Source organism: Caloenas nicobarica, chromosome Z (genome assembly GCF_036013445.1).
Source record: "Caloenas nicobarica isolate bCalNic1 chromosome Z, bCalNic1.hap1, whole genome shotgun sequence".
NCBI lineage: Eukaryota > Metazoa > Chordata > Aves > Columbiformes > Columbidae > Caloenas > Caloenas nicobarica.
The window spans coordinates 77652093-77679821 of NC_088284.1; the positions used below are offsets into that span (position 1 = coordinate 77652093).

Consider the following 27729-nt stretch of genomic DNA (forward strand, 5'->3'; position numbering starts at 1 on the left):
TTTTCCCCTCTCAAATTACCTGGGCTCCTGTCAGCGCACCAACTTGTTATTCCCTTTACACTGGGCTCGCTGCAGGCAGCAGGACGTCTACCTTCAGCTTCAAGGTCAGTTTAACTCCCTGTATTGCTTTTCTCACCTCAAATGGTAGCCTTTTGGACATGAGGGTTATTAAAAATGAATTCAAAGCACCACAGGATGTGGTGTAATTTAGTTATAATTTATCGATTCGCATAACTACTTGGTGCGGGAAAAAATGTGTCAGCTCACTGTGCAGCTGACCCTTAAGCAAGAGTTTAAGCAAGGGAAAAAAAAGTCCCTTTGCAGCTGTGTAACAAGTTCAGAGAAAACATCTAATTCAATAAGCTCTTGGAGCTGTTGAAATGGGGGTTTTATACTGTAAAATAGTGTTGGATTGGTTCAGAAGGGCAAGCACTCTCAGCACCTTGGCTGGGCTTCAATAGGAGAATTTGGGCTTCTGACTCTCACCAGGTGGGGTCTGATGGGTCAGACTTTTAGGTTATAGAAATCAAAAATCATACTATTACTAAGGGGTAGTTACTAAGGAGAACTTGTCTGATGTATGAAGAGTCTTTTCCATATCTTCTGTAATCATATGAATCATAGATTCATAGAATCATAGATTCATAGTTTGGATTTTTTTTCCCCCCAGATTATTAGATTTTTTTAACCATTCACTAACCTTTGGCATTAAAAGGAGAAAGAAATGGAATTTTAATTTATTTTTCATAGAGATATTGCATGGTGTGATTAAGGCACAGTTAGACTGACGTCTGCACTAACATAGTTTCTGCACTCCAGAGATACTTTCTTAAACCCAGAAAGGTTCAACTCTTGCTCAGAGTGAGCTCTGAGAAACTGAAAACCACAACAACATTGCTTTATGAGATTTAATGTATTAATTTATGTCTTATCCTCTGATCCTGTAGAGTGATACCTCAAATCAAGAGCAATGTAAACTGTTTTCTGGGCACCTAAAAATGGTGTCTCACTTGTGACATTTATTGCAGATGTCTCTAAGGTGCCAGAAACTTCCGTAGATGGGCACAGAAAACTTTCCACTGGCATCTGTAGGCTTTAGCTCAAGCTAAGGGTGACTCAAAGGAATTACTTCTCAGATATAAAAGACCAGCCTTCTTCTCCCTCCACCACATGAAAGTTCAGCTCACTGCAGCGATACCGTTAGCTAAATGGCTTAACAGTTTAAGACGTGCATACACATTATCTGTGATTACGAGCCCATGTGAACTTTAGCTATGACTCTGCCATTCCTCTAAAATGTCGCTCAGGATCACATGGTGTTGCAATTAATACCACCCATGACATGGTTTAAATATTTAATCTAGTTCTATTTCTAGAAATGTCACTGTAACCCTTGTACCTTCCTGCCCTCCTTGGCTAAAAGCACATGTGCTGCCTAGTGTGAAATATAGGATAACCGATACCTGTGTTCAAATGCATTAAAAGAAAAATGGAGCTGACAACTTCCTCTTTAAAAAAAGTTCAAGAAAGTAACGAATTAATAGCAAAAGCATTATTTTTAAAATATAGAAAGAAGTAATAAATTTTACATGTTCCTTAAAGGGTAAAGAGGCGGTTTGTGCATTTCTGATGATTCTCTCGCCTCTGAAGTCCCCAGAGAGGGATGCAACATCTTCACCAGTGTGCAGATCCCAGGATCACTGTGTGCGATGGGACATGGCTGAGGCAGCCCCAGAGCACTGGTAGTTGTGAATCAAATGTCCTGGAGCCCCTCTGCAGCCTCTGGTTAGAGCAGCAAGGGGAGTTTTGCTGTGTCACCGTTTTCTTAAGCTGTTGATTTAAAAGAAGGACTTTTTTAGCGTTGGTGAGGAACCTGCAGTAGAAAAGACGTTTCTTCTGGAGACTACTTTCATCTTTAATAGAGGTTTTAATCTAGGTGTATCATGAATAAGAGGGAAACCTGGTTTAAGGCCCTGAAATAGGCATTCTTCACTTTTTTTTTCACACTGGTATTCAAACTGTGGTTACAAACAGACCCTCCACTTCAAATAACACTTGCAATCCTTTGAACTGTTTCTCAGCCAGCACCAGACTTGCAGTAGCGACTTCTGCTAAATCTTGCTGCTGGCTTTTGTCTCCACCTTCTGTGCATGGTAGGTGATACATACATGAAAATGCAGTTTTGAAACCAAAATATACTCCTGGCAGGACATTAATGTCCTGAAGACTGGTTACAGGTAGCTGAGCACATCTTGGGGGACGGCAGAGAGTTAAAGGCTATGACCTCTAAGATCATGACCTTTCAGACAGGTTTTGCTGATCTGCTGGCCATAAGTCATCACGACGCATTGGAATACTGCTTTGGAAAAGTCAATGCCAATTTCAATCTAAATTTGTTTACCTTTTATGGTGCCAATGTGGTGAGAGAACAGGAACGAATAAACCTTGTTTTTGCAAGACACTTAACACTACATGCTGTATAGCTTAGTGGCTGTTACTTCCAGTCAGTGTCGCATTTGCTCCCCTCACAATTAACCCCAGCAGACATTGATCCACAAGATGACTTGTAAGGAATTAATCAAAAGTGCTCACTGTAGGACAGAACCTGGTGCATGAGGGACACACAGCAAGTTTTTCTGAGCCAACTGCTCTGTGTCTCCTGTACAGCAGTATCTTCTCCATGTGACAGAACAAGTACAAGTGACCTTGGAAATAAAACTTTAAAGGACTCATTGCCAGTGACAGATTCCACTGTCAGAGTTACTGAGCGATGCTCCATGCCCTGTCCTTTGGCCAAAGGCATGTGTAATCCTGGAGGCACACAAAAGACATCTGAAGTAGTTATCATGAGGCAAAGCCAGTATCCAAAGTATGAGCAGAATGACGTAATAAGGGGGAAATGGACAAGGCAAGTATTCCAAGCATTTTGTAAAGCTGTTAGATTCAAACACTGTGAGCCATCAAAGTGTCTTGTAGCACACTTGACTAAAAAGAAAAAATAAAATAAATAAATAAATAGCCTTTCCTGCCACTCTACTTGTAGAAAATCCACCTGATGCTGGCTATCAGCTGAGACATGTATATCTTACCCTCCACCTTCACCAGTTAAAGGTTGCTCAGTTGTGGGCACTGCTGAAGATCATGCCACCCGCAAAGGAGAGGGAGACAGGCGTGGTATAAGTGCTGGGTGACAGTGGAGTAGATCAGACCTGACTGTGCTAAGGAAAATCAGGAGATAACTTGACTTCACTGCATGAAGCCATCAACCTTGGCACTCATGTGAGAGAGCCCGTGAGCCAAACCCAAGTGACGCCATGTGCAGCATAAGCAGATTCACCCTCCCAGTTACACCACGGGCTGGCATCGCAGTGCTCATGAAGTCCATTTTTTGTATTTCTGCCATTCATGGAAGCATTTGAGAAGCTCATCCTCTTCTCTAGCTGATATTCCCTGCCCACTCTTCTTTCCATCAGCCTTTAACACCAGTGCTATCTCAATCTCTGGACTTGAGCTGGCACTCCAGTGTATATTTTCAAGTGTTTTATCCAAGTGGCACCTGTTTGACGTCTCATGTTATGAATCCTAAAAATGTCCTTAAAATCTATAAAATAAAATTATTAAACTTTCAAAAAAAGTGTTGTGTCCAATACCACAGAAGTTAGATCTTGTTCGGACAACCGAAAAAGAGATGTTTGCAAAACTGAAAATCAGGAGGTTTAGATGCAGCTATTTCTGTTTTATGTGTTACCAAAATAAAGTCCAAATTCACATGTAGATTGTGGTGCGTTGAAAGAACGTGAAACTTCTGCAAGCTTGGTGCAGTTCTAAACCAATTAGCAGAGAAATTATTTTAAAATAGAAAACCACAAATTATAATTTGGAACCATTTAAGATGCTTTTATCATTTTATCAGTACATTCAGAATCCCACAACAGAGGATAAAACTCCTCTATTAGGAAGCATTCCACTTTAAAGGGAAGGTGGAAGTAATGGTAAAAAAATTGATGGGACTGATAGAGACTTCGGTTAACCAGGTTCCTGCTATTCCAAACAACCCCATCACATAATCTTACTCTGAAGTATATCTATGTCCATATCAGATATAGTTCCCTGGCTTCTCCCTCCCGTTCAGGGGACGGTGTGGTCCCCAAAAGGGACCAGCACTTGGCAGACAATAACCACGGTGTCCACTTCTAGTGAACCACTGCAGTCCCATGGGGCTGATAGGATCTCCAAATGCAAAAGCCATTTAGTAGGGAGATGCTCTGCTGCTTCCTGGTGAGACCATTACCGGTATGAAAGGACTGTTCTGGTATCAGGAGGATGTTGAGGAGGAAACAAAATGAAAACAGTTCAGCGTAGAGCCAAGGAGTGATTAATAAATTTGAAAATATGATAAAAAGCGGATGGAGAGACATAAAAAGAGCTAGTTATTAGGTAGCTGCATGTGGAACAAATAAGGAGTAGAAATTTCTACAACAACCTGATAAAAGTAATAACAAAAGCCAGTGATCCAAACTGAAGACAAACAAATGCAGGCCAAAAATAACATAAGAGTTGTTTTTTGTTTTATTTTGTTTTGTTTTCAACTCAGATTGATTAACTGTTAGAACTCCTTTATCTTCTCCAGACCATTCTCTCTCTAGATAGTTTTGAATGCAGGATGGATGCTTTCCTAATGCAGATGCTTTCCTTCCAGCATGCCTGATCAGTGCAGGCAAGCACTCAATTCCTTTTCAAGGGTTAAAACTGATAATCACAAAAGTTCTTCCGATCTTGAAAAATTATTCTTTCTCTTTCACAGTTGTGCTATGGTAGCACTATAAGCATCTACTAGAAAACTGATTTTCTATCATCATGGGCACAAGGGAAGACCCTTAGGAAACTCCTACAAAAGAAATGCGTGCACTTTCAATTTTTTAGGCTTTGCAGTGTCTAAATTTCCCTGATGAAAGTGAAATCTCTACAGTGGAGGCCTAAGGATGGTCTGCAGTTAAACCTGAATCACAGCATGGTATCTCTGGTAAAGTGTTCTTAGAAAAATCTTCTGCCTTTAACGACACCTTTGTCTGGGGAGATTACACTTCTCTGAACCCACAGAGGTGATGATGGTGCAAACTTATTGTTAGGGTAGGTTAACATTTTCTGTGGGGAAAAAAAAAGCTGAATCTGTCAGGTATTTGAGGCCAGATTTGACAAACGGCTTTGACGAGAATTTTTTTTTCTTTTTAATTTGAGACCATTCCATTCAGACTCTCTCCAAATGGATCTTTTTGAAATGTTTGGTTTGAAGCAATACTTTACTTAGAAATCATGCTGCTTTTAGAGAGGAAAAGATGAAAACCAAACCAAAATGGTCTTGTTTCCTGTCAGGTATAGTGTCTTGTTCATTATGTACCCTCATTATGAAAAAACTTTGTTTGATGAACTTGTACACCAGGTTTTTGGGCAAGTCCATTTGTGCTATTTTGATTGCATATGGACTACCTGTGCAAGGCATAAGATGGGATCAGTTTGTACTGCAGTATTATACGTATTTATATTCTGAGCTATAGCCCGCCCTTGTGGCAAGACGTGTCTATTGAATTAGGAGTTACTCTGGCTTGATAAAAAGGATTACAGTCCCTTTTCCACAGCAGTCCAGATGATGTTTATCTTCTCATAAGAAATGGTAACTTTCATGTTCCCCTAAACCCTTTGCGATCAACAGTTACAAATGATGGTCCCACACTGCAGTCAGAAGGTCCTACCTAAGGAGCAGAAGATCAGACATATGCTTGATTGGTTGGCATGCTATGCCTGATGCTTGTCAGGTCACCCTCTCAGCAGAGTCACCTTTTCTGAAGAAGTGACTGATTTTAAAAACCTGAGTCCCTTACTGTTAAAGATAGAAGCTGAACTTCTGCTTACAGATCTGCAAAGTTTGGGGAAGAAGATGTTTGGATAAGCAGTGCTGAGCTTCAACTGTAACAAGAGATGTATAGTTAGACATTTGTTTAAAAAACAAGCAAACAAGCAAACAAACAAATAAACAAAACCCCTGTCTTACTCTGACTTCTCTTTTTTCTTTTTTTTTCTTTTTTTTTTTAGGTAGTTATCCTACACAGGCTGTGGCATCTCCAGTGTTCTGGAGAAGAACTCCTTTCTCTCCAGGGGGCTTTTAAGAGCTGTTAGAGAGGCATCTGTCAGGTAAAGTAGAGCCCGCCTCTGGGTAAGAGAAACCTTTTCTGTGATCCAACAAGGCAAGAATGTCTTGGGGGACAAGGCATGCAGCCACAATGGAAGATGACATTGCCAACAAGAAAAGTACTTGCCTTATGGGACTTTATTAAAGCAAAAATACTTCATGAGCATGAAATATGCCTTTGATCAGGTGTCCAAAAGTCAATCATTGTGTCCCAAGGGTACAGATCTGTTTGATGTATCAAACCCTGAAAGGGTGGGAAGCTGCTGATGCTGCCTGAACGAGGAAGGCGGGGACAGTGCTGAGAGGGATTAAAGCTTGATATTGCACATCCAGTCAAAGAAAGGCACAGATAAGAGTGAGGAGGTGGTACTCATACTCATTCAGCAGGAGTACAGGTAGAATTTCCCTGTTTCCCAGATCAGACGTGGCACAAAACCTTCACCATCTGAGTTACCAAGGAAGTCTCTTTGTCTTTTCAACTTGGTTTCTCTTCCCCCGGGTTCATCTAGTTCTTTTTTTCCAGGTGGTTTATTTCTCTTTCTGTTCACAGGCTGTGATTTCTGTTACAGCTCTATACCTCAGTCACACAGTGTAGTTCAGCCTGAAAGCCCAGGGTGCCAGGCTACCCGCAGCCACCCAGGCTGTGGTTTGCCCACAACATTCTGCAGAAGGTTTGTTCTGCCCAACTGCTCCCAGGATCGGGCACTCTCTTACCCAATACCTGTTGCAAGGGCAAGGTGAAGGATACAAGAAGCACTGAATCAACAGCTAAACAACCTTTAGCTTTAAACAGCTTCAGCAAGCACAGATTTTCCCCCAAGAAAATCACAGAGAGCAGCTTCTAGCATCCTTCACCCTCACAGAGCTCCTGTGATCTTCTCAGGTCCTCCAGGACAAATTAATTCCAGGTCCCCAGCGAAAAGCATGCTGTGCTTGTCTTCCAGTCCCAGAACACAACACCGTGCTGATTCGGAGAGCAACTTTCTCGCTGGGACATTGTTTCTGTCCATTGTGCATCCTTGATCATTGGAAAAGGCTTGAATGTAGAAAAACACACAGCCAGTCAATCAATAGCAGCCGTTGCAAAGGATGGGATTTCTCTGCCACACTGCATTAGTACCAGGAATGGAGGTTATGTGGAAGCAGCAAACAACACAATGCAGCCCTGCCAGCAGATATGTGACCTGGCTAAATACAATGAGCCATCTGGGGCTGCTGGCTTTACCTGCTGTGCTGTGGTACACTCTGTAGTCAGTAGCTGCACCGCTATTGTTATTTCTGAAGCACTCCAATCATACTGTTGTGCCTCATGCTTCTTTCTAGATATATACTGCACATGGCTCCTCTAATTTAATCAGATGCATGCACCAGAGGTGTCCCTCAAAGTGACACAGGACTTAGAGGCTCACAAAAAATCCAAGCTGGTGGAGATGCTGATGAGTGCCTGAGGTCGTTGAAGCCATTATGTCATTGTCTGCAAGGGGATTTGTGATACGGCTTCTAGTTTTCAGGACAGGATTTTGACTGCCAGCCAATTCCTTGCAGTAAACGTAGCATCTGGGGAACAGAACTATAAATACACAGAGCTGCTGTGAAAACACATGTATTGTTTCTCAGGCAGTTAGGTATAACAATAATAGTTCTGTGCAGATTAGTCATAAGCAAATATTTCCAGAGTGTAGGACGGGGATGCTATACTGTGAAAAGGCACAAGAACCAGCTGCTAAATACACAGAAAAAGCAGCACTCCATCATAAACCTCATATTTTACTTTGATTGACAGTCAAGCATTCTCCCACTGCATTTTGGGAGGGGGAAATCCTGCTGCAGTCAGGAGATTCTGTCCTGCAACTCACCTAAATGAATTCATGGATGGAGGGAGACACTCCCAGAGATAAGGCTAATACAGTGATCTGCCTCCTGTCCCAGGCTGGGGTCAGCACATATTTCATGATATTCTAGTGCTGTGGAACTGATTCTCGAGGACTTCAAATAGCTGATGAAATTGCAATATATTCCTAATAGGAAAAAAAAAGTCCTCCCTGTGTGGTCTCTCCCCATTTCTGTTTTAAGGAAATTCATTCCGTTAGGGCGGGGGGGGTGGGGAGGAATTTCTGTCAATCAGTCAGCATCTTTCTCTCTATTTAGATAAATGCATATTGCATTCCAAGGGCATGGAGACAATAACAAAAATCAGGAATAAAACTGTTTAAACAAGATATAGGACGTGAAACAAATGACTCTCAAACTTCAAAGAATCGTAGAATAGTTTGGGTTGGAAGGTCATCTAGTCCACTGAGGATTTTTAGGTCCTTAGCATATCCCCCTTCCCATGATGATGACTTCAAGCCTATTCCAAATTTATTAATATGAGGGAAAAAAGCACAAAATACTTAACAAATCAAACAAACATGAAAAACGCATGAGAGCTTCTGTAGGTAATAGCAATGAAAGGAACGACCTGGCCAATGTCACATCCTACCACACGACTGTACCTTACTGTACCTTTTTGGCCACTGAAAAGATGCCAAAAAAAAGATGCCAAAAATGATGCCAAAACGTGTTGTTGCTACAAAGCAAGCTAAAGGGTTCAATTATGTCCCTAAATCACTGGAACGATTAAAATATTCAGAGTGTTGGGTTTAGAACTGTGTGCTTAATACAGCACCAAAAGTCAACAGTTTTCCAAATCTAAGGCACAGGTATAGAAATAATACATATACATACTAACCATTTTTCAGAACACCCTATAGAAGTGCAAACCAATAACAAAAATAAATGTCTTCTTTTACAGGACTACCATTAAAAATGAGCGTTTATTTGTTACTGGTACTGTATGAGGACTTACAGGTTGATGTTGGGCTGTCTTCTCTTCCAGAATCCATATCCTCCGTGGGGAATGGCTAGCACCTTCTGCCGTCTCCTGGCTGGCCGTGCAAGCACTGCACTCTTTGCAGCTGCAGGCACAGGGGTGATAACCACCGGGTACCTCCTCAACCAGCAAAATGTGAAGGCTGCTGTTCAGGAAAAAAGGAAACTCTTCCCTCCGAGGTGAGCAGTTGGGGTTAGATAGCCAGCTGGGCTCAGCACCATGTTAATGGGGCGAGCGGAAACGTTTCACTCTTTGGATGCAGAAGATCCCCATCAAAGCTGCAGAGTCCTCCCATGGTCACACCATCTGTGTGTCTGTCCATGGGCTATGCGGACTGATGACGCGAAAAACAGCGCCCTTTCTTGATAACCCCAGTTTTAGGTAGAACCAGCAATGGACTTAAAGACCATAAAGCGGGGATGCGCAGTAGTATCGACACTGAAAAAAACACAGAACATTGCCAAATGGTGACAAACCTAAAAAATGTTTCAAATTTTAGACAGAACACTAAATTAGGACTTATTTTATCTCATCAGCTGTCAAACACTTTGCAGCTCAGTCTATTGCACTGGTTCATTCCTTGGACTCTACCATTAGCAAACGTGAAAATATTTTCGTTATGCAAGTAGTAAAGAAATCTTGCATATAACTGCGGTATTTGAAATACTTTTGTTACAAACTGGCTGGCCGATGCTTAGAAACTAATTACAGATCTTTTTCTGTGTACATTCACTTTGCTGGCCATACTTGTGAAAAACGATATGGACCAGGCTCTAATCCACTTTTTTTTTAAAAAAAGTAGTGACTAGTATCCTAGTTAAAATATATTCTTTCAGAAATAACAGAGTTGTGCATAAAGTAAATTGTTACCAGTGCAAGGTAGATATGGTCTGACTCAGTTGAAAAAATGCCTTGCTAAAGCATAACATCTTCATTTTCCCTGACTTAGTACACCGTGCACCCTCTGTTAATAATGATGCCATTAAAGCAAACCTAGACATTATAGAAGAACAAGCTTCCCTGCTGATATAGATCAGACAGTCCCACAGATTTCCACAAGGCTGTGAGAGCACCTGGGCTCCGAATTACAAAGAACGTCTCCAGCTAAACTTAATTCCCTTCCTACTTGAACAAAACAATGCTGGAACTCCTTTATTTCGGAACATGAGTGTCTCAGCAGAGATTTAATGGGGCTTAATACACTTTCAGGACTCATTGGGATCCATTATCCTCGTGGCCCTGAGTAGCAGAAAGCCGCAATTGCCTGTCGGTGCGGTGGCCCACCGGTGTGCCACGTGGGGCACTTCCAGTGGCCTGAATCTTCCTCCTTTCCTAAAATTCAATGCAACATATAAATGGAGAGCTAATCATACTTTTAAACCACACTGTGTACTCTGTATCTCACGATCCCGTCAAAAACTTCATAAACCAGCAAGGATCACTCTTCAAAGGTGTCACATTAATTGCTTGGGACTCTTCCTCTCTCCAGCGCAGACTATCCGGATCTCCGCAAACATAACAACTGCATGGCCGAGTGCCTCACCCCAGCCATTTACTGCCGGCTGAGGGACAAGATGACTCCCAATGGCTACACCCTGGATCAGTGCATCCAAACCGGGGTTGACAATCCTGGCCACCCTTTCATTAAAACTGTGGGCATGGTTGCAGGTGATGAAGAATCCTATGAGGTAAGATATTTCCATGATAACTGTTGTATTTGGTTCAGCCTTCATTGTTCCCAAGAGCTCCTTAGGCGAAGACAGATTCCTGGTAGGATATGGGCCCCTAAGATAAATTGTGTCTCAAAGAGTATGTAAGTGTGAGGCCATGTGCATAAAGATTGTGGTTTCCCTGCTCTTCCCCATTAGCAAATGCATGAACATCAGATGTTACTACAGGTGCCCTCTCTCTGCAACTGAAATTAATAAAACGTTCCTCCTTGGGACCAGCTGCTAACTGCTTCCCGCAGCTGCCCACCTTCCTATGAGTAAACTTTATGGCAAAGCTATGCAACCCTGAGACACACAAAATAAAGGTAATGTGGAAATTACATTGTGGAAGAGCAGAGGCAGAAGTGAAACAAAAATGTCTTCTGGGAAGTACCAAACATCATTAAGCCACAGCTTTTGGATCATGATGAAAGCTGAAGACAGACAGCATTAGGATGGGCAGGTTTATTTGACTCTGGAATAAGAAAAGAGAAGAAAATCCTTATTTTTTATTGACCTCTGTGGTCTCCTTCCTTCAGTTTACCACACAATGGTACCTATCACTATACAGTCTCCTAATAACATCCCAAACATTGGGGTGCAGAGGATGGACTGGGACATGTGGCATTCTGGACTATCAGTTCCTGTCATTTGGTTTACTCATTTAGATGTGCCATTGCTTCTCATCCATATGACAGTGTGATTGGGATGGTGTTGACACACTTGAGCCAAGAGGCTCTAACAAGGGCTTGAATCCCACAGCAATGAAGGCATAGGGTATTCCTGCATGACCCAAAAAGAAGTGGCAAGCTGCTGGGGGATTCTGAGTGTGTGTTCTGGTTGGTAATACATCCTGAAACCTAATTTGGTTGCCACCACATCCAGTACCTGCTTCTAATATCTAGAGTAAGCTTGTAATTTAAGTATGGTGCAATTGTACCTTCTTTTTGTTGTGAAGATGAGAAACCACTGCAGAGCACTGTCTAGGTCAAAAGCACCCCCTCTTTTCATATTTAGCTCTGTGTGCATTTGCAGACTCCTTTACATCTGTTTCCCGGGAGCCTGTGCCAGGGGACTTCTCCTGTGGCTGAAGCTGGTGCATTTAAATGTTTCTGTGATGCTACAGACTCTTTCTAGATTCTCTTGACTCCATAGGTGTTTGCTGAAATTTTTGACCCTGTCATTAAAGTGAGACATAATGGCTATGATCCACGGACCATGAAGCATCACACAGATCTGGATGCATCCAAGGTAGGATTGATATACAATGATTCAGAAATAAAGGTTCAGGGCTGCTTCTTACAGTGACAATACTGCACGTAATAGCACTTCTATTTTTCCCGATCCAACTCCAAAGACAGTAATTTTAGGGACCAGTTAAGCAGTCTGACATCCATAAATTCATGGGTCCAGATGGGATTCACCCGCGGGTGCTGAGGGAGCTGGCTGAAGTCATTGCTGGGCCACTCTCCATCACCTTTGCTAAGTCATGGGAAACAGGAGAGGTGCCTGAGGGCTGGAGGAAAGCAAATGTCACTCTGGTCTTCAAAAAGGGCAAGAAGGAGGACCCGGCTAACTATAAACTGGTCAGCCTCACCTCCACCCCTGGGAAAGTGATGGAACACCTTATCTTTGGCGCCATGTCAAGGCGTATCAAGGATAAGAGGGTCATTAGGGGCAGTCAGCATGGCTTCACCAAGGGGAAGTCGTGCTTGACCAACCTCATAGCCTTTTATGAGACATAACCAGGTGGAGAGATGATGGCAAAGCAGTGGATGTGGTCTACCTCGATTTCAGTAAAGCATTTGACACAGTCTCCCACAGCATCCTCACAGCTAAACTGAGGAAGTGTGGTCTGGATGATCGGGTAGTGAGGTGGACCACGAACTGGCTGAAGGAAAGAAGCCAGAGAGTTGTGGTCAATTGGGCAGAGTCTAGTTGGAGGCCTGTACCTAGTGGAGTGCTTCAAGGGTCGGTACTGGGACCAGTATTATTCAATATATTCATCAATGACTTGGATGAAGGATTAGAGTGCACTGTCAGCAAGTTTGCTGATGACACCAAGCTGGGAGGAGTGGCTGACACGCCAGAGGGCTGTGCTGCCATCCAGCGAGACCTGGACAGGCTGGAGAGTTGGGCGGGGAAAAATTTAATGAAATATAGCAAGGGCAAGTGTAGAGCCTTTCATCTGGGCAGGAACAACCCCAGGTTCCAGTATAAGTTGGGGAGTGACCTATTAGAGAGCAGTGTAGGGGAAAGGGACCTGGGGGTCCTGGTGGGCAGCAGGATGACCATGAGCCAGCACTGGCCCCTTGTGGCCAGGAAGGCCAATGGTACCTGGGGTGGATTAGAAGCGGGGTGGTTAGTAGGGCGAGAGAGGTCCTCCTGCCCCTCTACTCTGCCCTGGTGAGACCGCATCTGGAATATTGCGTCCAGTTCTGGGCCCCTCAGTTCCAGAAGGACAGGGAACTGCTGCAGAGAGTCCAGCGCAGGGCAACAAAGATGATGAAGGGAGTGGAGCATCTCCCGTGTGAGGAAAGGCTGAGGGAGCTGGGGCTCTTTAGCTTGGAGGAGACTGAGGGGTGACCTCATTAGTGGTTATCAATATGTAAAGGGTGAGTGTCACGAGGATGGAGCCAGGCTCTTCTCGGTGACAACCAATGATAGGACAAGGGGCAATGGGTACAAACTGGAACACAGGAGGTTCCACTTAAATGTGAGAAGTAATTTCTTCTCAGTGAGGGTGACAGACACTGGAACAGGCCGCCCAGGGAGGCTGTGGAGTCTCCTTCTCTGGAGACATTCAAAACCCACCTAGACGTGTTCCTGTGCAATCTCATCTGGGTGTTCCTGCTCCGGTGGGGGGATTAGACTGGACGATCTTTCGAGGTCCCTTCCAATCCCTGACATTCTGTGATGCTGTGAATTTTAGGGTTAAGGGAAGTGGGATGCCACTTGTGGCTCTAACAGCAAGATAGCTGCATCCCTACCTGGTTCCTCACAGAGGCATCAGTCTCATCTGTATGAAGCATTTGGGCCACAGTCTCACTTGGCACTGTGGGTCTGTTCACGACCTTACAGATAACCCTGTGTCCAAGGGCTGGAATGAAAGCAGGCACTGACTCCAGTATGCCCACATACACGTGATCAGACCTTACCTGCTGCTTAATATTTCCTTCATAGTTCAACTACTCTGTGGTATAGCATCTTCTTGGGCTTTTCTCTTTCAGACAATCTTGTGTACCTAGCCCCTGGCGTCTGCCTATATCTGTATTTCCAAAAGCAACACAGATTCCTTTATATTTTGAGACCATTAAGGACTGGCTGCTTACTCTGTCACACTCATTCAGCCACAGAAACCTGTTGTTCCCAAAAAAAACCTTCCTGGTGTCTGAAACTCTGAGGGTCTCCTGAGCATTTGTGCTGTCATGGAGAGGTCACCGTGCCTGGGCAGAAAGATGTCCCTCTTTTTTTATGATGGGATTTGTTGGGTTTTTGTAATGGTGGATTAGAACACAAGGAACTGTCTGTGAACCAATGAAACGTTCTTCCCCCAGATCACCCAGGGTCAATTTGATGAGCGCTATGTCCTCTCATCACGGGTGCGGACCGGCCGTAGCATCCGTGGCCTCAGTCTCCCCCCTGCCTGCACCAGGGCCGAGCGGAGAGAGGTGGAGAACGTGGTGGTCACCGCGCTGGCTGGGCTGAAGGGAGAGCTCTCTGGCAAGTACTACAGCTTGACCAATATGTCCGAGAGGGATCAGCAGCAGCTTATCGATGTAAGTATAGCTCCAGTGCTGGCACCACTTTAATTTACTCTCATTTTATCTTCATCTTTCTTTGGGGTACCTGCTTTCCTGTGTAGCTAAGGAGGGTAATCACAGCATTAACCCAGTGTTTAATGGTCTGTTGATATTTTTTAATATAATACAAATAATCCAGGGTCTACGTTTTGGATAAAAGCACATACTATGCAGGTGCAAAAACTAGAGTTATATTTCAGATAGCAAGATCTGTTTAAAATCAAATACACATGGCAGCTGTCAACTCTTTGGACAAATAATGAAGTAAATTCAGGACTTTTTAATGGTCATTTCCTTGAGCAAAGACTAATATTTCCTATATTAATAACCATTCTAACTAAAAATATTGCATTGCGATAACCAACATGTATTATCAGTTTTCTGGACTGTTGGGGTGGGAGGCTTTGGCTGTGATTTCTTTATGTCAAAACTACACTAATTCTAATCTCCCCAAAATGGCTGCAGCCAACTGCACCCAGGTGACCTTATCCCAGTCCTGTAACTGTGTTTAAGGACTTGAAGGATCAGGCCCATAACATGAGTTTTCATTGTCACACAGATGGAAACACAAGGATTTTCATCATGGATTTTGTCACAGCATGTGACATGTCAAACAAACCTCGAATGTGCATTTTAAGTATCCAAAGGAATGGCTGTACCCTGTTAGCTATATTCATGGCACATTAATCCATAACATCAACCAAAAGGGAGCTGATGAAGTAACATAACTATTTATAACCCTGGAACTAGGTGTCACAGTCTGGATTAACCAGGAGTTAAGAATTTATGTAAGGTCAGTAAATTTTAAATTGAATGTCCTTGGTAATATGTTTATTGACAAGATGTTGATGGCCTATTGCAGGTTTTATTTTCTTGTCTTTTTCACCGGGAGATTGCTCCTCAGAAAACAGTGGTCGAAACAGGAGCATGGAGAATATAATTCCTTCATGGTTTAAGGCTGAATCCTTTGGGAAGTGGTATAGGCTTCACTGATTCAGCATTTAACCTTGTTTTATTTGTTTTTATGGTCATGCAAAGTTATAGAAATCAGGGCACTGAATGTTGTAACCTCAGATTCCATCTTTAACTCATACCGTCATGTACTTCCTCCAGTACTTTGGGAGCCTCAACCTCTATGTTATCAGGCCTTCCGTCAGCCTTTAATAAGCACCATCTGATCTCTGTAAGATCAAATAATTTCTACCTGAATGCCATTCAGCACAGAAGGCATTTGGTACTTTGCAGATTTGGCCATATGCACATAAGGAAAACTAATAATCGTCAGCCCTTTTCTTGCAAAAAGATGAATTTTTCTTTCAAGAAGAAGAAAGAAGAAGCTGAGGAAGGAAATGTTTCATCTCTGTGATAAGCAAAGAGAATTCTACAGCTTTTCTTTCTGTATGGCTGGGGTTCATCACAGGGTATTCAAAGATCAAAACTTAAAAGTCTCCTCTAGGGGGAAAAAGAAGTAAAACATATAAACTTGTCAACCATGTCGTATTTATTCTGGATAGTTTGCCTCACTATTCTTAATTAAACCCTAGATTTAAAACAAACAAACAAACAAAACAAAACAAACAAACAAAAAACCCCCTCACAAAACACAAACCCAAAACCAACCAAACAAAAAAACCCCAAACCCCAAAACAACAAAAACCAACCAACCCCCAACAACCACCCTCCCCCCACACACACACCATTTGATATGGCACTGTTTGAGGAATTAAGAACTAATAATTTTTCAGCACACACATGAAAATCAAATACTTATTTGCTTTGGGGGAAAAAAAAAAGCTAAGTTAAAAAAAAAGTCAAATTATCTGGAATGTGGCAAGTCAGTGGCACAGCAAGTGCTACATTTATTAAATCATAAATAGCATCTCTGTTAAGCAACAGAACAAGTCTGTGATTCAGAAAGGTCAAGCTTAGCACTGATTTTATTCCTACCTTGACTTCATGCTCGGAATAAATTGCTAAATGCTGGAGAAATATATTTTCAGAACTAGCATTTTTAATTTTTTTCAGTCTTTAAGAACTCGCTGCCTTCTCATATCCTGACACATGTCTGTGTGCAGAAAACATCTCTGGTCCTAGCAGTCAGGTCCCTCCAGAGAACCCTTTGGTGTGTGTATGTGGGATTAGGTCACCACCTCACACTCCTTCCCACATTTGAAAAATATTTCTGGCAAAACATGGTTATATTACCAATGTCAGTGAGAATCTGCAAGATTCAAGAAAATCACCTGAGTAAAATCCTTTTATTTTTCAGAAGAAGAGCCAGATTCACAGGCTGTGCTGTGATTTACTTGTACATTGATTGCCTTCACACAAAATGTGTTAGACAGCATTATACTGCTTCCTTGAATAAAACTTTTTTGGTTTGTTTTTTCTCTCTCTCTCTTCGGCCCCATTTCGGTGTCCAGGATCATTTTCTCTTTGATAAGCCGGTGTCCCCTTTGCTAACGTGTGCTGGGATGGCACGTGACTGGCCAGATGCCAGAGGAATCTGGTATGTTGTCTGACATGTAGAAGTTTGTGTCGTGTCTTAAAGATTGCATTACAAATCTCCTTGCTCGCCCTAACCTTGCAGACACTCTGTGCTCATACTCACAGCATGTTCAGCTTGCTTAAAAAAAAAAAGTTTTCTTGCTTGATTTAAAAAAACAACCCAAACAAAATCCAGTTATGAACAACAGAATGGGTAACACATTTACTTTCTCATCTCCATTTTCTCTCTCTCTAGATAAAAACTTGTTTTGGGAAAGAGCCCATGAGTCACCATGCGGTTGGCAAATCTGAGGTGACAAAAGCAGCTCCAACACCAGTCTGCAGCCGTGCTGTCAGCCGGGAACCATTGGCCATCCCCTGCATGACACCACACTGCAAACTCCTGTCCCCCTCCTCACTGTCAAGAGACAGAGTGTTATTTTAATTCCCAGAGCTGAAAGTAACCCTTTCTTTCCAAATGAACTGGGCAAAAAGGAGATACAGAAGTTGAACTTCCTATTTTCTTCTAGGTCTGTTTCTGCTTTCACAACACACTTGACGTATTTTGTGCCCCGAAACAATATTTTCAGGGTAGAGAAAGAGATAATAGCTCCAAGATCAGTGCACACACCTGCTAGCAGAGGATGGGGCAGCTGTGCAGTGCGTAGCATCTGCATCCATCCCCCTACACTTCTAGGCATTACCAGATGCTTGAATTCTGAAAAATTAGGCTTAAAAGGATTCTGAGGAATCACCTAGCCTATCTTCTTGCCCTAGGCAGGTTCAGAACTTTCAGAAAGAATGGGAATTTACGTGGAAAAAAAAGCCCTAACTGTCCTCCAAGCAGTGTATGATGGTACTGGCTCATGTTCAGAAGCACAGCCAGTGTTACTGCGATGAGCTAAACATGATTTCTGCTGGGGAGCAGGCACTGTGAAACCTGATCAGACGTGAAACCTGATGACCTGTGGGAAATCTGTGAGAATTTTTTTATTTGAACAAGCTACAGATTAGTTCCCCAGTCCCTGTTTAAATCTGAGGAGGATGAAAAGAAAAAATCTGAGACATCCCATAGTCTCCACATACAAACAGAAGTACCAACAATATAAATACTATGCAGGGACCTCCTGAATAAAACAGATCCGGATTTAGCTTCTTTTACATGTGAAATATCAGGCAGAATGGAAAAAAAAATAGTATGATTGGAAAGTATTCCAGTACACCACATTTGTAAAACCTGCCTTCTCTTACAAGAAATTGTTGTAAAAGGCCACATGTTCTGGAAATTGTTTTGCTTATAGAGATTGTGATCCTGTCCATTTTATGGCCTGCCAGACTACTTCCACTACCCTCACTGGTGGTGATGCCAGGGTCAGGCCGACCTCAGTGTATTTGGAAAACGCTCCCCTGAACATTTGTGCATGACCAAAGATGAGGTAACTGGACCTCAGGTGACCATAAGGTCAGGGCAACTGCTCGGTGTTGCACCAGCAAACTTCAAGTACAAAAAAAAGGCAGTCACAGTAAAAGAAAAAAGCTGAAAGTCAGGCCCCTAGTGAACTTTAACTTTCAAATTTCATGCCTTTCAAACCTGGTGATATTCCACTGTTTGTACAAATGAGTCTGATCTCATCAATCATCTTCTACATGCTGTAGAAAGGCTGCAGGCAGAAGATGGAGAAAGTAGAGAAGCCAGAAAAAGTGACCTCAGGTTTGACCCAGCACTTAACAAACCTAGCAACAACTGATCTGTTTGAAGCACGAGTGAGTATCTTCAGGCATTTTTTATCTTCCCTGATGAGCCAGCATCACTAATGCGCTGCCCAGAAGCAACGTGCAGCTGCTGTCCATGGACATGTCACTTGACTGATGTGGCAACCCAGCACTACCAGGCGATACAGAAGGCATTGGTATTTGATTTAGGGGCGAATACAATTAAGTAAGGATATATTGCTTGGCCTCCAGCAGCAGGTAAATGCTAGGTTTTTTTCCTAGCTGCAGGGTATTTTAAGAACAATAAAACTCGCTGGACACAGAGGATGCAGAGCTTGGCTTCTCCCTTTGCTGCACCTCCCAGCTGTGCTCGTGCTAGAGAACAACATGTCCTTCCTCATTCAGCACCGCAGCAGCGTGATGTGATGAGAAAAACCGCTCTTCTTGCTGTGCTTGAGAAACCCACATAATGCCATTGGCATGGGGGATCCAATTGTGAAACAATCTCAAATCCCTGCCTCTGCAGAACAATGTTATTTTGCGGCACTTAACCTCTCCACAGTCCTGAAAGGCTATGATAAAACCAAGGATACTGAGAATTATTTTTCAGGGCTTATCTTTTTAAATATACTTTTTTTCCCCCCCCGCCCTCAACCAGGCATAACAATGACAAGACGTTTCTCGTCTGGATTAATGAAGAGGACCACACCAGGGTGATCTCCATGGAGAAGGGTGGCAACATGAAACGAGTGTTTGAAAGATTTTGTCGTGGTTTAAAAGAGGTAGCATCTCAATCAATTTACTCTTCCTGCTTGTTATGGTTGGGCTGTTGTCAGCATTGCTTACCATGGTTCATACTGAGCTGACATTTCCAGGAGCAACAAAATGAAGTAGCACCAGTCCACATAGCAACCCACACTAATGCAGTTAAAGAAGGAAACACAGAAAAATTGCTAGCTGAGTTGTAAGAATAAATAAATAAAGTATCTTTGTACTTTTTGTATTAAAATCTCCAGCACAAGGTGGCTGAAGAAATATGCCCTTTTGCCACTTTGTGCCTGCAGGCTGTGGGAATTCATAAATCAAGCATTTTATTTGTATTGCTTGATTTGCTTGAATCAAGAGCTTATTTGGCCCAGCCTCTTGGTTCTCATTCTTGGTGCTGGGAGCAGACTGGATGCTGCTGAGCTTGTGCACAGGATTCAGGGCTTAGGACCCCTGGGCTCATTTCGGGGAGATCTGAGGTTTTGTGATTAAAATACTAAAAACGGATAGCCAGGGTTCCTGGTCTAGCTATTCATAAAGAAAAATAATCATGAGATGGTGTGTGGGTTAAAAGAGCTTTAGCTAGACAATCCAGGTATGGCTACAAGTTGGCTCCAGCCCAGTGCACTACCATGTACTGCCATGGCACAGAAAAAGTTGCTTTAATAGAGAAAGAGGATTTCACTGTGTCCAACAGGCAACATAACAACGTGCACTGGGACAGGTGACATGACCAAACAGTATTCGTCAATACTCTTGTCCACATCATTCCTGGTTGGATTGCCATAACACATGACATCCTGGAAGTTAAACTATGTCAGACTGAAACTGACTGAAATTGTCATCAAAACTGTAAGATTCAAGCTGCATGAAAAAATTATTTCTCCCCATTGGGGTCCTTGGCATGCTCACTTCACCTCAACTGTAAAGGAACAGCACTTTTCTCCATCACACTGCTTTTCTTCCTGGCTATGGAAATGCATATTGGGCCAGCCTTGGACCACTCGCTTCAGTCTTCTTACCTTGGCAAAACAGCTTTTCTGGCTTTCTAGAGATGTCTGTGTCTCAGGAACAGCCCAGCAAGTGTAGAGCTGATACAGCTGTGCATCACTGCCGTATCACTTCACAGCCCCCCAGCCAAAAAAAGGCATGGCCAAGTAGGGACAGCGGGAAACTACAATCTCATGATTGTAGAAGCAGAGCAAGTTCAGAGTACTCATAGGGAAGTCGGCATACATAGTGGGTTTCGGAACACAGAAAAACAAAAGCACCTAATGTATGCTTCTTTGGCACTGGGGCGGTTAACTGGAACCTGCTAGGTTTCCAAGGTATACCCATGAGACAGTGTACTGGGTGGTGGCCCAGGTGACAAGGTTTGTGGATGCTGCTCCCAGCTTTGCCTCTGGTACTGTGCCTAGCTCACGCTCAACAGAGGTGGACCTACAGACCTGGCCATGGGAAGTGATCATACAGCTTCGGGAACTGCAACCAGAGCAGGTGTCCAAGGCAGGAGATCAGGTCTAGTTTTCCACCACCAATTCTGGTGTCCTCTCACAATACAGAAATTACATTAGGAGAGTCCTTTATTCTGTATCCTTCTGCAGAATGGAAGTATTCACCTATAGTTGCAGAGGTCTTGTGAGCATGAGCTGGTTTATGTATCTGATTCTCCTCTGGAGGAGAAGTGAACTGAAATTGTATTTGGATTGCACAAGTGTAGATGACTGAAGAGAGTTCCAGCCTATTCAAAGGCCAATAGACCCTTGTGATTTTTACGGGGATGGTTATTTCACTCTCCTTTCTAATCTGGTCAGAGACCCACTAATTAAAAGTATAATATACAAGCTATGTTGTCTCTTTATAATGGAAGTGTGGCTGTTAATATTAGGCATTTAGAAGTGTGCTTCCGTGAGAGCCATAGCATCACCTTGAAAATTATACAAAACTCAGCTTCATCTCCTTTTTTTTGCTTTGTAGTCTTTGAGACTTTTGGGCTTGTGTGTTGCAACCTTGCTCCAAAAATACCAAGGTTGGAAACACATGGTAAAAGCCGTAATTCTTATGTGAAAATATGGCTTTGTGGCCTAAGGCTATGACAGGGAGTTTTGTGGTTACATGACAAAGAGTTTGCAAGCTAGTGATCACGAGAAAATGATGAAGAAATCCTTGTAATATGCAGTGGAGATCTTGGTGTCTTATGAATGCAAATATTTGCATCAGATCCAAACTAGGCTGTACTGGGGTGTAAATTTATGCAACTCTACCGGTGTTAGTGAAGCTCACAATCAACACAGATACCTGGCGAAAAGAATTTCAGTTATATGCAGATATATTAAAATAAGACATTTGTATCCTGCCCTTTTCTTTTTGCCTTTTTTTCCCATCATAGGTGGAAAGATTAATTAAAGAACGGGGCTGGGAGTTCATGTGGAATGAGCGCCTTGGGTATGTTCTGACCTGTCCTTCCAACCTGGGAACTGGTTTGCGCGCTGGAGTCCACGTCAAGCTGCCCAAGCTTAGCAAGGTATATAAGTCATTTAAAAGGCCAGTGACAAAAGTCAGGTCTTCTGATTTATGAAGGAACAAATGGAAAATGACAGCGTACAGTGACTGCACATTAGCATGATGTGTAACAAGGTCCCAGGGATAACGCAGAACTAACTGAGCACACTTTTATTCTGCAAATTATTATATTTGTTATGGAAATTAACTACTCAGCAGATGGACGCCAAGACAGGCTGTAATCCAAGGACTGAGAAAACTATCTATCTCTGCATGTCTTTCTGGAGATGCTATTAAGTTATGGATAACAGTATTGCAAAGATTCAGTGCAATCCGCATGGTAAAGGGCAACAAGCTCAAATCTATTTCTTCTGATAGGATCCCAGGTTTCCAAAAATCCTGGAGAACCTGCGTCTGCAAAAGCGTGGCACTGGTGGAGTGGACACAGCAGCTGTAGCAGATGTGTATGACATTTCCAACCTGGACCGTATGGGTCGCTCAGAGGTAACCTGTTCTTCATTTTTTTTCCTTTGCTTTTTAGCTCAGATCTGTACTGATATGAGTCAGTTTCCCTCTGGTTGGGTTGGCTTCACTGACCTCAGTGGAACTATCACAGTTTTTACTCCCAATGAATCTGGTCCAAAGGAAATGTTTACTCAAATTAAAATTATTAACGTGCATGAAGTGTTTGACAAATATTCCTGTTATAGCAATGAAAAAAACAACCCTGTGCAAGGTCCACAACTGTGACTTGCTTGCACCATGGGCTGAAGATCTCTGTTGAGACCACGCAGGTGCTGGCAAGGTTTGATTTTGGTAACAGACATCCCTCAGGATGATGTTTCTCAGCATCACAGCACAAACTTTCAGACCTTCATGCTGGAGTGCCCAGCTCTGATATCAGTGCCCAGCAGGCTCTGCAGTGCTGGACATGAGACATGTTTATGAGTTGTACAGTGGGCACTGAGTAGCTTCTACACATTGGCTAACACCTGCTGTGCCTGCTGCAAAATGTTGGGGAAAAAAGCAGGGAACGAGTCCTCATCCACCTGGGGAATCGGGCACTGAAAGCAAGACTGGTTTAAGGCATTGTGTTCCTTTCAGTATTCAGTCACGCATCTTTTGCACAGCTAGAAAGCAGGCTGAGGCCAGTCCTTTCACTCCAAAATAAATGAGGAGGAGGAGTTGCCGCCATCTTCACACGTGCTGTGTGGCAACAAGCAGAGGACACGGGAGAGGTGTTTTTAAATCAGGGCAAAGATTCAATAATCAGCTCTGAGCCCTCCCTGTTGGACTGTAGGCTACAGCAAGATGCATTCATCTCAGACATTTGTTTTGAAATTATCTCAGTCTGAATGTGTATTTGTTGTGCCAGAGAGTAAAAATGACCCTACAGCCCGGTGGTAGTGCTGCTCTGCTGGGAAACTCCAGTCCCAGACCTCATTCCAGTTTCACATTTAAGTGTTTTATAAAGCAGGACATCTCCTAAGAGCAAACCTGCTGGAGGACGGGGGAGAAACAGCGGTTGTCAGAGCTGCAGCCTCCTCCCACAAGCTCTGCCAGAGCCAAACCCTTATTCCAGGCCACAGGCTGTAAGTTCTGTGGCACCACTACAGCCTCCCTATCCTCACCAAGACCAAGGCAGTGTTCACTCTTGGCCACATCAAGAGCAACAGAGATAAAGATTTACCTTGCAAGACCCTGTAAGTCCAGTGATTTGAGTACTCTGCTGGTATATCAGAAACAGAGGTTCAACATTTCTGTCATGTTTTCCACCCACCAGGCGTGTGCTGCAACCTCTCAGATACAGTCAACTGGGTGGGCCCTGGTGGGACCAGTGTCTCCTGACACTCCTTTTTCTCCATTATCAGTGCAATACACGATTTGGGCTCAGATGCCAACCTGCTTGTACATGTCAGGATTTGAAGGACTGCCTGCTTCCCAAAGAAGCAAAATTTTAATTACCTTGGAGGCTTCGCTGCAAGTTAAAAGTCAATGGCAAGGATAAGCATGCTCTCAAGGTGTGTTTATCCAGAACAGTGCAGCACCAAGAAGCTCTGGCAGCTTAGATATGGATGCAGCTTGGTCCTGGTGTTGCAGCCCAACACCTGAGTTCAGCCTGATTCTTGGTAGGTTTTCATAACACAAATATAACCCTGGGAAAATGCAACTGGGTTACAACTAGATTCAAACTGGTGCCCAAACAGCCAGCTTCCCTTCCTTGCTCACCTTGGGTCTCCTGCCTCTGGGATAGAGCCACGCCAGGTCTTCTGTGCATTCTTATGCAGACCTGCCCTTGAATGTCTTCACGGCCAAAGGGCATTTGGACAGGTGTTTGTAAATCTTAAAATTTTGGAGTTTGATGCAGGCAGCTATGTTCCTTTCGATCTAGACCTAAAGAAATAGAAGTGAAAAGCTATTAAGCTGTATTATTTGCAAAAGCAGTACATGACAAAGACATTTATTAATACCTTAAACATCATCATGTGTGCTTTATACTAAAATAACACTAATAATACTAAAGGATTACACAGCGTGATTTATTATGTGAATTCTACTGACAGATGAGCTAAGCCTACAAATTTTTGCTTATATGAACACTTCCACTGAAGTCAGTGATTCCTCATACAGCAAGGATTCAAAAGTTTAAACCAAGACATAAGATACAATCCCTACCTTTTAAGATTTTGAAATCTAAATAAGACAAGACAAACTCAAGGGGATAGAAATGTTTTATTACTAGGCATATTTTTTTCAGTATATAATAAAATAAATTCCATTATGTGGTAAATGTGTTGGCACAACTGAATTATGTTCCCAATGGTCCAAGATAAAATTGTTTGTATTTTTGCTCTGTTTCTGTTACTGGTCAATGCAAACTTAATATGAGATTCCTTTTCTCCTGGAGGCTGCAAATTCAGACCTCTGATTTCCCAACACAGCTGGTCTGTATAAGACAATAAAATAAACTGCTAAGCCACTGAAATGCTTTATAGTGAAAACAAATCCATTGAAAATCAGCAAGTGTCACAATAAAGAGACAATGGGATTTAGTCTTCGAATTCCGTTTTAACAAACCAGTCATTAAAGGCTGCTAATGAACCGTTTCCTGAATATTAAGAAAAATCAGTGCTGTAGCTTGCTGGCTAGCAATACCACAGGGCATGTGGTCCTTGCATGTCACCGCCTGTGGAGAAAGTCTGCTGGGAACAAGGCACCTTGTATTGTTCAGTAATTTTAGAAAAGGTTACAAAGACATCACTAACCCCCGCCACATAAAACTGCAAATCTTGGTGCTGCTCTGGACCTGGAGCTAATCCCACTCCTGCCAATGTAAACCAAGAGCTGAAAACAAAGGAGTGACAGATGATGTAGAGCCAGCATGAGTTTAGGATGGGAGTCTCTGCTTCAGAGATGTGGGTCCTGGGCTTGGCAAAACCGCCTCAGCAAAGCCAGCATCCCTGGCAGCACGAATAGGACATGTTTCCCCACAGCTGGCAAATCATCACAGCAGGTTCATGGTCATCTGCAGGGGAACATACAATCCTGAGCCATCCCTGTGAAGAAGTACAAGACTATGGTTTGACAAGCTTTCTCAGGCAGTCTAAAGGATGTGGCTGAACAGGTAGTCCTGCCACCCTTCCAGTCCCAGCCCTGTGAAGGACTCCTACCCAGTGCCTCCAGCAGCATTCGAAGCTGCTGTGAATTTGGGGCAATGAACCCCTGCCTTCCTCTCCTTGCACCACCACCCCAGTTAGTTTCTGTGCTCACATAAATGCTCCTCCAAGTGCAGGGGTGGCACAGGCTTGGGAGCTGGAAAGACACAGTAACGGCATTTACTCCTTGAGCGAGAACTGCCCAGTGATGCTGAGCACTCACAGCACTGCTGGTTTTGTTTCTTCATCCTCCTGCGTGAATGTGGGGAACCCTACAGACAGGCACCCCCAGATGTGCCAGGCATTACTTCTCAGCAAACATCTGTGGAGGATCCTGCACCCTCACGCTGGTCACAATTGGAGTAGGTCTCCCAACTCAAGCTTAAACATTTTATTTAAGCACCTCTTGTTTGCTTTCTTCCTACAGGAATATGAGAAGGAGCAGAACTTGGTGGAAATAACTTTAGAGGCCTATTTGAAAATTTATGTTGTTGGTGGATCAAACTCGGGGCAAACACATGAAGGGAATTACTATGGGTTTCCACTGGACCAGCATGACCTATACTCCCTGTGCCACAGGGTGTGTGACCACTGTGCTGTGACTCTCCTTACTTACAGCTTTACCTGCTGTCATTTCAGTACAAGCCAATTTTCCCTTCATCTAGCACTAGTTAAATCTTTTATTACCACTATCTTCTTTTTCTTGTTGTAGGTAGAGCTAGTCCAGATCGTCATTGATGGAGTCAATTACCTCGTTGACTGTGAGAAGAAACTGGAAAGAGGCCAAGACATCAAAGTGCCACCACCCTTGCCTCAGTTTGGGAGGAAGTGATCTTGCTACTGATGGTGGCAACTAATGGGGATAAAGGCTGCCATTCTGACAGAAAGGCACCTCTGTATAAATAACTTGTGTAATAAAACACTGCCTGATACCTAATGTCTCCTCAGATGCCTGGCTGCAATGGCAGAAGCTAGTCCTCATGCAGCTTTACTAGGATGCACCCAACACAACCACCTCAGTATGCTCTTTTGCGGGGAATGCTTCCCTTTCTTTCTTGGTTGGTGATAAGAAAAACACTATCTCAGTAACACAAAAAGCACAAATCTCTAATTCTAGCCTGCATGTGCACCTATGGCCATACTTAGGAGGTCTCCTACAAGCACCTGATTTTCATCCACAGAAGCATTTCTCTCCAGTGACTGTTCCAGCAGCCAAAATCTGCCAGCTTGAGGGGCAGGTGCTGTTAAGTGCTCGTTGCTTCTTCAGCCACCGCTGGACACCATGGTGAATTCAACAGTTAACTGGAGCAGGTAGCTGCACGTGCATTCAGTCTCTGTAGTCCTATCACTTGACCTGTGGTCAAGAGCCCAATGGTGTTTCTGCATGGGAGCTGTCTCTTCTCCCCGGGACTGGTCTGCAAACAAAATTCTTTACCATGTTATCCCAAACCCTCAGACTTTTTAACTCTTGGAGAACTCACCAGGTACTTAGCTGTTTTCCTCAGGCACCATTTCTGGCCTATGGCCTCGGGCTGCAGCAAGCTGGCCCCAAAATCAGCAGGCAAATTGTTTTGCTGATATTCTGCATCCAGAGCATGGCCTATCCCAGTCTTCTCCTGCAGCTTTCAGGTTCCAGGTAATGGGGACCAGGCTCCAGCTAACTCACCAAGGTGCCTTAGGACACACTACCACCCTAAGGTCTTCACTGTGCTCACCACTATTCTATGTGGTTAGCAGCTTGGTGGAAAGAAAAGATAGATCCTAACAGCCCCGTTGCTGGTTTTTTGCATATTGAAACATATTCAGTGTTTCACAGTAACCACATTCAAAACACTAGTGCTCAGGAAAAAAAAAAAGTCAAAACATGTTCTGATGAATGCGCTGCCTCTGATGCTGTTGAGCGGGGAGTAGTTTCAGCAGAAAATGTTTCAGGTTTGTGTGGGCAGGGACAGGACACTGCAGAGGTGCCCATTGCTACTGTACGTGCGGGTATGTCAAGGACATGCAGTCTAATAGTGTCCACACCAGCACTCTG

The 27729-nt window shown here is 43.3% G+C and overlaps 1 protein-coding gene across 1 annotated transcript; it reads left to right on the plus strand.

Moving 5' to 3' along the window:
• CKMT2 (creatine kinase, mitochondrial 2) lies at positions 1 to 26626 on the plus strand. Its single transcript, XM_065657722.1, has 11 exons — positions 1 to 104; positions 6091 to 6189; positions 9066 to 9238; positions 10549 to 10747; positions 11924 to 12019; positions 14326 to 14547; positions 16995 to 17080; positions 19430 to 19553; positions 21926 to 22060; positions 22417 to 22542; positions 26407 to 26626. Exons 3-11 carry the CDS (start codon positions 9087 to 9089, stop codon positions 26524 to 26526), a joined length of 1260 nt encoding a protein of 419 aa, XP_065513794.1. The 5' UTR covers positions 1 to 104; positions 6091 to 6189; positions 9066 to 9086; the 3' UTR covers positions 26527 to 26626.
• Positions 26627 to 27729: the final 1103 nt, after the last annotated feature.